The 12514-nt window shown below is 41.9% G+C and overlaps 1 protein-coding gene across 1 annotated transcript in view; it reads left to right on the forward strand.

Annotated features, from left to right (window-relative positions):
* Window positions 1-12514, forward strand: part of Lrp6 (LDL receptor related protein 6) — a 124115-nt gene that overhangs the window by 39625 nt on the left and 71976 nt on the right. The window contains exon 3 of the mRNA XM_032905546.1: window positions 5239-5436. Within this exon, the coding sequence (XP_032761437.1) occupies window positions 5239-5436 (198 nt within the window). The remainder of the gene's footprint in view (window positions 1-5238; window positions 5437-12514) is intronic.

Raw genomic sequence — 12514 nt, forward strand, 5'->3', positions numbered from 1 at the left:
TGCACATACAAACATGCAGGGGTTGTGACAGCTTGCATAAGATATGCTCCCCACCCCCCCACCCCCACTTTCCCCCACCAAAAAAACCAAAACAAAAAAACGCTCAAGCCAGACAGGTAGGTCCTCTGTTCTCCAGGGTTGATACCTGTGTTTAGCTTCTACTTTAGCTGCTCATGCATCTGTTTTAAATCGTGTGGAGCGACCAGCATGGGAGACACTGCAACTCTTGGGTTATTAGTGTGCTTGCTGGCATTTTAAGTTAGGGTAGGATAGGATGGTATATGCTAAAATACGGAGGTAAGGAGCTGAATGATATCTTTTGGGAAGAACACTGAATCACTGTGCTTAGGACAGGGTCAGACAGAGACAAGGCCAGGGATACTGTCTAGCGTTTTTGGCTGAGCTGTGCCTCTGTCTTTGTGAAGGGAGTACCACAAGAAGTCACCAGTGAGAGGAAGACAATTGTTACTGTTGTCTTGGGGATTTGAAGCAGGAAACAGTAGAAGATGGTTCTGGAAAGGTGGACTCTATAAATAGTGTCCCTTTTGTTCGGCCGTCACTGCTTCATTGCTCTCCCACATTTCCATACAGAAATCAGAGTGGATTCCTAAGTAATGTCCGTGGGTCTATTCTCTAAGTAGAATTAGCTGCTGTGGTCCTGTGTATAGAATGCAAATCGGCCAATGCATTAATGTCTTCCCAGTGTCTTAAGAACACGGGTTGGGGCTGGAGAGATGTCTCAGTGTGGATTCTCAGAAGACCGGTAAGGCAGAAGCTGCCAAGTAGCCTAGTGTATGCAGCAGTGAAAAACAGACCCTGTTCCAAACCACATGGGCATTCATCCCTCTCTCCCCCGTTTAAAAAAAAATCAAGGTTAGGCCTCTCTCTGAGTTCCTAGACCTAGTTAGTGATTTGACCACTTCTGTGTCCTTTTCTCAGCCTTCTGTTTAATGCTGTAGTAATAATAGACTCTATGCTGTGGGGCTCCCATGTACACATATTTGTTCCCCAGAGTGGACCTTCTTCCTGGAATGTTTTTTCCTTTGAGGCTCAACCCAGGTGCTGGGGCTCAACTGCCTTCTGAAATATAAAAGGGAGAAGAGATCTAGATCCAAAATAACATTAAAATCTTTACTGAAACTGTGGCATTTGATTGTAAATTAGCATATCAAATTGTAATGATATCCTGCCACAAACTCTCAAATTCATTGTGAATCCCTGCTCACTGTCTGCCAACCTAGTCTTTAAATATTATTTTTTGATAAATCTTTCAGATAGAAGTTATTGTATAGATAATTCAATAGATAGTTAAGAGTCGACATGTAGAGGGGTGGAGGGAAGATGTCTTCGTGGTTGAGAACACATATGTTCTTGCTGAAGATCCAACTTTGGTTTCCAGCACCCGTGTCTGTTGGGTCACAGCTGCCTGTAACTAGTTCCCGGGGGATTAGGTAGCTCTGCCCTCCATGGGCAGCTTAGCTCACCACAGTGCCTACACACAGATGTGCACATAAACCTCTGAAAATGAAGCGTTAAGAGAGTCATCATGTGAGAAGACACGAACTTCAGAAAAAGGAACACTTCTGTTTCTTCAAGAAGTGAAAAACATTGACTTTTCTACCTTTTCTTAATCAGAAAAATTTGGAAAACTTAAATGTGTCAGAAGCAATAAATTCTATGAGTGTAAGATACTCTGAAGTTTATAAAGGAGCATTGATCGATCACATTAGGGAGAGGGTATTGGAGTTAAACTGCAAGAATGGTAGTGTGTAGAGGGAAGCGGCCACATCGTGGCAAGGTGACCTGTGGATGTGTGGAAGCAGAAGAGTCCCGTAGGAACTCAGCTGACCAGAGCTAGATGGTGCTTAGGAGCTTGCCCTTTACTCCCAGCGTGAGAAAGAGCCGTGCGGTGTGGGGAGGGCCTCTGAGTGGTTGGGTCACTCTAGGGAGTGGCAGAGCTTCTGTTCTGGGAGACACTGTGCCACACTGTCTTTCTGGTAAGTGCTTCTTGATTAAAGGATTTGTAACTGAATTGTACAACCTGTAACTGAAAATGACAGCTCCCTGTTAGACTGCTTTCCAGTGCCGTCTGCAAACCAGCAGGTCAGATCCCTGTATCGGAAAAACTGTTTATTCTGCGGTGTTCTGATGCCTCACTCGTTTTCTGCCCAGAGGCTTACAGGAATCGTTGGAGACGCCTGCTGTTTCTTTGCTTTCTTTCATCAGCACCCTGTTACTTTTCCCCCCCAAAAGATGGTGGTCTTCACCTGCTGTCAGTTGCATATACTATAAATTACTTAATGGGATTATTTAAATGCATTGCAACCACTTTTCTCTGTGTTCACAGTATGTTTTTGGTACCTATGTTCAGTGACATTATGAAGGACTCTTAGAACCTGTGGAGGGTTTGACCAGGTCAGTTTCAGCTTTGTGGCTTGAATTTCGTTCACAAAGGGAAACCTCCATTGTCCCCGCAGGAGTCTCTTACTCCTATAAGGGACAATCGCAGTATCCCTCATGGCCTTGCTGGGTCTGCTGTTTGTGAGGACAAACTATAAAATGCTGCCTCCCACCCACAGTTCCCCTGACTGACAGAAGGCACAGGTTTGGGGCATTCCCGGCACCTGGCAGAGGAGCGCGCCCTCGCTGCCTCAGGAGCTGCTGCTTTCCTTTATTTGTGTGTTTGATTTCATGCACTGTTGCTTCGCATGGAATCAGACAGCTTTTGTTGTGTCTGCTGCTTTCACTTTACGGTGGTAGTTTTTAAACTGTCACATGAGTGCATCCATGTGTGAAATATGTAGTTTCTTTCCATTGCTGAATATTATTCTATTTCATGTATTAATGAAAGATTTGTACGTTTCTATTTCTCCTATGAGTAATATTGATATGGATATTCATGTATAAGTCCGTATGTATGAATAGTGTACTTCTTATCTCTTGGAGAGAGAGAGAGAAATTGCTGGGTTATCTGACAAATCCAGATTTAACATAAAAAACAAACAAACCCAGAACTCAGTTGTGTTTTATATTCCCACCTCACCACATACTTGCCAAAACTTAAAAGTATTATGGTTATCCCTGTTTTCAAGCCAATAAGCCGTTTGAATATCTGATGAAATGACTGTCAACCCTACCTCCCCCCACCCCCTTTTTTTTTTAACAGCCCTGGGATTTACACTTAAGACTTACAAGTGCTAGGAAGGTGCTCTCCCACTGAGCTAGGTCTCTTTGTCACCTACTTAATGTCTTATTGGTTGCCTTCTTATTGATTTGCAAAAATCTATTATGCATTCTGAGAAATTCTTTATCATGTTGATGAGTTCAAATATCTTTTTAGCTAGTTTGTTACTTCTTACAGTTTGGATATAAAGGGTCCTTTATGTAGCTCGTGTGCTGAAGGTTTGGTCCCTGACGTTACAGTGTTCAGAGTTGACTGAATCACAGTGAGTTGGTCCATTAAACACTCATACTGTGCTGGTGTTGGAAGGCAGAGACTAAGAGGTAGGGGCTTCGAAGAAGTAATCTGGAACAACAGAACTTTATAATAACTGATTCGGTTTTTATGTCAGCTGAAATAATCCACCTAAGTTACATTTGATGTGTGTATCAAAGTGTGAGTGTAACAGAACAGAGATGAATGAAGTCTGGTAGTGCAGGCCAGTAATCCCAGCATTTGTGAGGTGGAAGCAAGAGAATTAGAATTAATTTAGGTGTTCAAGGTCATCCCTATCTACAAAGTTAGCCTGGGGTCAGCCTGCATGGGGCAGCCTCAAAGAAAAGTAAGAGTAGAAAGAGCCTAGTGTGGTGGAGCCTGCCTGTAGTGTCAGCAGGAGTTACACCATGAGCTCCAGGACAGTCTGTTGCGGTGAGCTCAAGGCAAGCACCGTCCCATTTGCTTGAGACCACATCCGTATCATTTAAACACACTGTAGAAGTAAACTCAACAAAACACTTAGAAGCAGCTTGAGTTCAGGTGCAGATGCCTTAGAGACTGATATTGAAATGCTGAGCATAGGTGAAAACACTAGCAAAGTAGACTTACTGCTCAGCGAGCAGTATAGAGGGAATGACGTCAGCCATGCTAAGACTGCACAAGGACTGCTCTGTGGCCTTTAAACCTCCCCAGTCTTCTCACCGCTGCTGCCAGTCTCCAGTAGCTGGCCGTATAACTGAGCACTGAAGTGAGTTTTCCTGACTGTCCTTGATTGGAACAATACATATTTCTCACACTTGTTGGATATATGTGAGCCACGTGTCTCCTCTGTCGTTTCTTTGGGCACTGAAGTAAGAGCGGCAGTGCCAGGAGATGCACGTATGGGCAGTTCACTGTCGTCAGTCCAGACTTGAATTCTGTTTGGGTTTTAGCATATTTATTGGCTGTCTCATATTTAAACTTAAACATTTATTGTATATATGCGGTATAAAAATGCTGTAGTCCTCATGTGAGGCTGCTTTCCTACCATGTGGGTTCTGGGGCTAAAACTCAGGTTGTCACACTTGGTGTCAGATGCCTTTACTTGATGAGTCACCTTCCTGAGTGCCTCTTCATTAATAAGACATAGTACCTCTGCGAGTTTTCAAAAGATGTGCTATTAATTGGTGCATATCACAGTGTTCTTTTATATCAAGGAAAATCATTTTTTCTTCCACAGTGAGAATATTAGACCTCATTTAGTTATCACACTTGGTGTCCTCTAGTCTAGATTGGTTCCTTAGCATTTTCCTGACTTCCATGACATCCTTATTATCAGGTGGCCAATTTTATAGAGTGTCTCTCAGTTTGAGCTCTTTTATGTACGATTTCATGTCATTCTGTCTTATTGATGCTGCTGCCGTAGACTGCGTATGTGCATGAGTGCATGAACCATGAGTGCTGTGCACCATGTGTGTGCAGTGCCTGTAGAGGCCAGAAGAGGGCGTCAGGTCTCCTGGGACTGGAGTCTTGATAGTTGCCACCTTCCCTTTGTTAATAAGTAATCTGTGGGATATTAATGGGACAATGTAAATGTCCTTTTTTTCAGATAAACTTTGATCTCTGGTTTTTTGCAGTCCTTGTGTTACTTGTCTGAATCATTTATTGATTTAATGTAGTGGATTATTAAATTTTGGGAAAATTTTCTAGGGTTTGTTTGCAGTTTCTTGTTTCTGAGAAAGCTTTATCTAATAGCAATAATTAAAAAATATTTTGTGGTTACTTATGTCATGGCTTTAATTTTTCTTTTTAATGACTTTTAGGTTCATGTACTGGACAGACTGGGGAGAAGTGCCAAAGATAGAACGTGCTGGAATGGATGGTTCAAGTCGCTTTGTTATAATAAACACTGAGATTTACTGGCCAAATGGACTGACTCTGGATTATGAGGAGCGGAAGCTTTATTGGGCAGATGCAAAACTTAATTTCATCCATAAATCAAACCTGGACGGAACAAATCGGTAAGACTGTCTTTTTCTAAAATGTTATGCGTTTGTTTGCATGAGTGTATGTGCAGACGTGGGTGTGCCTGTGGTGTGGAGGCCAGGAGATGACTTAGGATCCCTCAGAACGAGTTACAGCATTTACAGGACTCTCTTACTCTATGATTCAGGCACCCGGGCTCCGTTTACTCTCAGTGCTCAGCACTGCTCGGTGCTGCGGAGAGTCTCCCGCCCTGCCGTGCTCACATCAACCACAGCACACGGCCGGTTTTGATTGTTTTTAAGAAATTACTTTATGGGGTTGGGGATTTAGCTCAGCGGTAGAGCACTTGCCTAGCGAGTGCAAGGCCCTGGGTTCGGTCCCCAGCTCCAGAAAAAAAAAAGAAAAAAGAAGAAAAAAAAAAGAAATTACTTTATATTTTTGTGTCAAAGGGAATTGGAATAGGCTTTTAATTTGTTCCTTTAAAGAATACTTAGCTGTTTTCTGAGCTGATAAAGTGCTTGCTGTGTAAACTTGAGGACCAGTGTTCATATCCTTACTACCCCCACAAAAAGTGGGGTACAGCAGTGCATTCCTGTACCCCAGTTCTGGGAAGCAGAGGCAGAGCCCCATCCTAGGGGCTTCCTGGCCAGCCAGTCCAGCCAGTCCAGCTCTAGGTTCAGTGAGAACCCCCCACCCCCTGAAAAAGGAAAGTGATGGAGGGAGACATCCAGCTACTTACACACACGCACATGGACATGCACGCACACACGCACGTGACTACATGCAATATGCCAGCATTCATATGTACACAGATATGCTCAACCTCCCTGCTCCCATGCAGGTGCACTCCTCATGTGTGGTCACAGCGTTTCAACATGCAGATTTAGTGAGGCTTTGTTTATAAAGAGAGAGCTGAGCTGGCTATCTGGACACACCTTTCATCCCAGCACTGAGGACACAGAGTCAGTTAGATCTCTGTGAATTTGAGAAGAAGAAAGCAGACCTCTTTTTAAATATGTCTAAAAATCAATGAGAAACCAATATAACTTGTGAAGGAAAATAACATTAGAAAAGTTCTAAAATGAGATTATTAAAATTCGGAAAAATTTGTAAATAAAACAAAATTACTTTAGTAAAAAACAAATAAGCAAAAAGCAAAACCAAAACACCAACCAGCCGCACAAATAATAACAAAACCTACCTAAAATGACCAGTGGCTGAGGAGTGAACAGCAGAAGGTTTGGTAGAAGTTAAAAGGATTCCTCCTTTCTGATAGGAGATGTCAGAAACAGACTTATCAGAGGGTCTCAGTGACACTCGGTGAGAGAGAACTACAGGAAGATGTTTGAGAAAAGTGAAGTAAAAAAAGCAAAAATGTTCTGTACCTGAAATGAACAGTTCCTGGGATAAAAGGTCTCTAGGGAATTTAAAGGCAAATTTGACCGAAAGAAAACCACAAATCAGGAAACTTGAGACAGCAGGGTCAGACCTCAGGGTCAGAAGGAGCAAAGACTGAAGAGTGAACGCAGTGCGGGGCAATGCTCACTGTGCAGACGCTACAGGAAAGGGACCGTGAGAATGTGAAGAAACGGTCTGTCTGGGGCTGAGAGAGCCCTGCACTTTGAAGAAAGGCAGGAGTGAGTGCTTCTAAGTGAGAAGCCAGGGAGCATATTCTAAATCAAATTATAATCAAAGTCAGAAAAGCCAAAGATATATAATGTTAAAAGTAAAAAGAGAGGTGACTTGATATATATGAGGAAACTTCAATTAGAGAATAGGCAGGGTTCTTAAAGAAACTGTGTAGACCAAAAGGTAAAAAGTGCTGAAAGGAAAAGAAAAAAAGCAAACAGAATCCTGTGTCCATCAAAGCTTCAGAAGTGAGTAAGGAGTGAAACAGTCCCAGATAAACAAAAGCTGGGAGGATCTTTCCAAATTACAGTTTTTCTTGGGCTCATAAACCATTAAAGCACAGCAGACTGGGAGACCTGCTCTCTGTGAGCCTCTTCAGGCTCTGGGATTAGGATGTAGTAGCTCTTTGCTCCTGGTGTTGGCATGGACCCGTATGCTCGGCTATTTGCTGTGGCTGTTGTCAGAGCTGTTGTCTCACTCTGTCTGCAGCCCCCAGCACTACTGCCTTGTTGGTCTCTCATTCTTACTTAACTCTTTTCCTCTTTGCTGCTGCAGGCTGGTTCAGCCTTGCCCGGTTTCCAATTATAATATCAAATCTCATTGGCTTATACATTAATCTACTTTTTTCTCACCTATTTTAAAAACAAAAACCAGTTTTTCCACTTACTTATAATTGAGATTGCTTGAATTAGTATATATTCACAAATTTATATGATATACAAATAGATGTAATAAAAAGATTAGAAAAATAACCTTTATATTTTTATGCTTCTAAATTTTTTCATAGAGAACAAATACATATTCCCTTTATATTGAAGAGGAAAATAATAACTTCGGGAAAAAAGAACTCAAGTATCCAAGTTTGCTACAGTTTTGGTTCTGTTCTGTATTTCCTCTCATTTTCCTACAGATTTACTAATTTTCCTTGCTTCTGGCCAACCCATAATCATTTTGGGCCCAATGGATAGCTTAGATTTTCCTCCTGAGGCCCAGTTAGATAATTATTTTGGATCATTGTCTCAGTCAAAGAATCTCTTATGCCGGGGAGGCCCACACCGTGGTTGGCCTTGGCGGCCGCAGGATAACTGAATAGTCAGGGCTCTCCTTGTCCCACGTTGGCCCATGATCATCAGGATTGGACAGCAAGAGCCCGCATCATTGGATATAGGATTTAGGAATGTTTTCTGTCACAACAAGCTTTGTCTTCATTTTCTCGATGGCATATTTTGAAACAAATATTGAAGTTTTCACTGTGTGATTTGTACAGTTTTTCAGTTTTACTCCTATTAACATCGCTTCTGGTGCTCTTTGCCTTCCTGCTCTAGCTCTGTCCCCCTCCTGCTCTCCTCTCCCCGTCCCCACCTCCTCTCTCTCCAGTGCTCATGGCCGGCTCTACTCTCTCTCTGCCTTTCTCTGTCTCTACCACCTTCTTAACTTCCTTCTCCATGCCCTTATTAAACTCTATTCCCTACCAAAAGAAAAGAATTGCTTTTGCTGCTCCTAGGAATGTTTGCTTGATGCAAAGTGACACTTGTTCCTGCATCAGAGAAACTTCCAGGAGTCTTACTAAATTCTTACACTTAGATCAGATGCATGATTAGTTTTGATTTTGTATGTGTGTGTGCATAGGTTAGCTCTTAAACTCTTTTATAAGATGTATCCCTGATAGAATTTTAAGTAATTCAGTATTATGTATTTGTGTATTATGGTATAAACATTTTACCATAGTGCAGAGGATTGAATCCAGGGCCCCACTGCATACTAAGGAGCTGGAGTTAGAATTCAAGTCTTCATGCACGCTAGGCATGCTGCAGCCCTGAACTAGATATCCTTAGCCTTCATGTTACTACTTATTTTTAAAGCATTTTAGTATTTATATGTGTGGGTTGACCAGAGGACGACTTTGGGAGTTGGTCCTGTGGTTTTACTTGTATGTCAGTCCAGGAGACCAAACTCGGGTTGCCAGGCTTTGCCTCGCACATGTCTTTAGCCATGCAGTTGTGTTGGCAGCCCGTCTTTATTGTGCTGGAGATTGTTTTTCATTATTAATTTTATGAATCATTTATCTTAGATCTTGTTGAATTTACTTTGGGAAGAGCAGGTAAAAATAATCTCAGTATATTCTGTGCACAGAATCATGTCCTCTGTGAATAATGCGGCCCTGCTTGCCTTGGTTGTCTGCATGGGGTCGTCTGATTTCATCGGCTGTCTCCTGTGATACAGCACAAGCTAGAAGGCATCTCTCTCCTCTTGCTTTTCCAGGATCAGCATTCATTGCCAGATTAGCATAGCGGAATGTCAGCTGTAGATTTCGTTGTAAAGTAGTTTTATCAGGTCGAAGAAGGTTTCTTTTATTCCTGGTTTGTTGATTTCATTTTAAGTCATGGATGTTTATGGATCCTTACTATTTATTTTCCATCTATAGAAATAACTTTTTAAATAAACATTGTAAATTGCATTAATTGGTTTTTTAAAATTGTTGAACCTAGCTTGCATTTCCAGGATAAATTCTACTTAGTGATGGTTTGTAATTTGTTTTAGATGTTGTTCTGTTGAAGATTTTTATGACCTTATTCATGAAGGATATTAACATACAGTTTTTTCCCTGATATCTTTGTTATTTTGATACAGTTTGGAACCAGCTCTAAGGATGAGTTGGGGAATGTCTCCTTTGCTTTTATGTTCTCACAGAGTGTGTTCCTTAGTTTGTTGTTCGTTGTAAATGTGTCTGGTGATTTAATCTGTGATGTTGTCTGATCATGGCTGTTTCTTCTTAGGGATACTTTAAATGGCAGGTTTGTGTGTGCAGCTCTGTTGTCCTCCTTCATGAGTCTATTTCAGTAACTGGTTTCTTTCTAGGAAGGTTTCCATTTCTATAAGTTGACTAATTTGTTGGCACAGAGTTGTTTATGTGTTTTGCTTTCCGTCAGTGTGACAGTGACGCTCCCCGCTCGTCTCTGGTGGCATCTTTCAGGTTCACAGTTTGTCTTTTTTTTTTTTTTTTGCCTTTGCCAGTATAGCAGTTTTGTTAATCTTTCCAAAGAAAGAGCTTTTTGTTACTGGTCTTTCTTCTCCTATCACTGGTTTTTCCCTGGTGTGTTTATTGTCCTCCCGTGCTTATTTCTGGTCCAGCATGCTCTTCTCTAGTTTTTCAGGTTGAGGTAGGTGAAAGGAGACTGATTTGCCATTTGTCTCCCAATAGAGACATTTCCTCACTTAATGGCTTTGGTGGATACTCATAAATTTTTATACATTGTTTTGTGTTTTGTTTTAGCTCAGTATTTTACTTGTGATTGCTTTTTGAATGGTTGCTTTTTTTCTTTGTCTTTTTGTATTTCATATTTTGAGCTGGTTCTCACTACGCAGGCTTTGGATTTGGAGTAATGTTTCTGCCATAGCCCCTAGAGTGCTCTGATTGTAAATAGGAGACATTGTGTTTGTGACACATTGCTTATTTAGAAGAATATGAGAAAGAAGTTAGAAAATGAAAAATTGAAAAGGAAATTTAATTTCTGGCTCTTTATCCATTTTTATTTCTTTTGTAAAATACTCACTGATTTTGTGCATGAGTGTTCTGCCTGAGCGTGTGTGCACTTGTGTGCACTTGTTTATGGAAGTCAGAGGAGGTGTCTGAGCCCCTGGACCTGGATTGTGATGAGCCGGTGTGGGGCTCTAGAAAGGGAACCAGGTCCTCTGTAAGAACAGTAAGTCCTCCTTACTGCTGAGCCATCTCTCCAGTCCTCGCTCTTGTGTCTACTGTGTTATAACTTGTGATAACTGTGTACTCTGTGCATGATTTTAGTGTTTACTGGCTGGTAAGGCAGGTCTCACTGCATAGTTCCAGCTGGCTCACAGTCCTCTTTCCCTGGAGTGAGTGCTGGTGGTATAAGCCTGTCACTGGGCACAGCACGCATTAGTATGTATGCGCCCATTTTAGTGCTGGATTGAATACAGGCCCTTATGAGCGTTAGCAAGCATTGTGTTTATGAGCCACATCCCCTGAGATTTCAGCTGTTTAATGAGCCGGCGTGTGGAGTTGGGATATAACACAGTAGTAGAGAGCATTGCTTAACATGCACTAGGCCCTGAGTTCAGTTCTGAGGACTTGAAGAACAAAAGGCAGAAATGCCCATGGCCTAGCATTCCAAATACGCCCGTGTGCTCGAGAGCAATGTGTGTCTCTTTGGAGTGTTCCATAGATGGCAGGTTAATACGACAAACTACTCAGATTCTCTAGAGAACATTTCATGGCACTATTTTCCTTTCCATAGTGTCAACTCTCAGGTTGTTTTTGTGTATGCGATTGTAGCTGTTGTTCTTGTCATTTGATCTGTTTCCACAAAGTGTGTATCTCTGGCGCTTTATCTTTCCTGCTTAGTGTGTTCTGTTCACTGCTCCATTTCTGGTAGTCAGTGTTTGCTGTGTCGTTTACTTTTAACCTTTCGGTGTCTTTGTGTTTAAAGTATGTTTCTTATGGACAGCCTGCATTTAACCGTTAGTGGCTTTATATGTGTGTTACAGCTTTCCTCTTACCCAGCTAGCTCCGAGTAATTGAGACTGGACTGTTACCTAACATGCTGTAAAGGCCCAGCACCAGAGCAGTACTACTCTATTTTAATCCTCTAAACTAATCTGACTGCTCCCCCACCCCGTCCCCAAAGTCTACAATGGCTTTCTCTGCTCTAGGTGTTTTCCCACAGTCTCTCCTGGACTCTCTCCTCACTGTTTAATCCCTATTTCCTCTTTCTTCACCTCCTCCCCTGGCTGGCAGGAAGTCCAGCCTATTCTGTTCCCTGCCCAGTCATTGGCTGTTAAGCTCTCTTTATTGAACATCAGGGAACAATTGAGGAGCTGGTGTTTACACAAGATTGAGATAGGAGTTTCTCTGAATTAGGGTTGCAACCAGATACAGGGGGTCAGACATCATCATTTGGATCATTACACAGCGCACAGTACATAGCTCTGGATTCGTTCAGTCTAAGGACCCTTGTTTTTAAGTGGTTAGAAGCAAGGAAAACCATAGAGTCTTAACTATTGTTTTTGTTGCTCTTCACTGCTTTCAGAGATTTTGAGTTTTGTAAAGGTCAGTAATATAATTTTTTTATCTTAAAATTTTTTATTAGATTTATTTATTTTATATGTAAGTGTTCTTCCTACGTGCGTCTCTTCATACACATGTGCAAACCTGGTGCCCACAGAAGTCAGAAGACAGCATTGGATCTCCGGACGTGGAGTTAAGATGGTTGTGAACCACCTTGTGGGCTCTGGAACCCTAACCCCTGTCCTCTGCAAGAACAAACAGTGCTTTAAGCACTGAGCCGCTTCTGTGGTCTGGTTTGTCCATGTTTGCAGGTTTTGGTGAGCTTTATTGCTTCTGCAGTTTTCTGTCCTTACCTGTTTATTTTCTTGTGTTCAGTTCCTTAGACTGAATCTTAACTTTGTATTTAGAAATGTACCAAGGAATTTAAGAGGCTTTCCTCACTT

The sequence above is a fragment of the Rattus rattus genome, chromosome 6 (genome assembly GCF_011064425.1).
Source record: "Rattus rattus isolate New Zealand chromosome 6, Rrattus_CSIRO_v1, whole genome shotgun sequence".
NCBI lineage: Eukaryota > Metazoa > Chordata > Mammalia > Rodentia > Muridae > Rattus > Rattus rattus.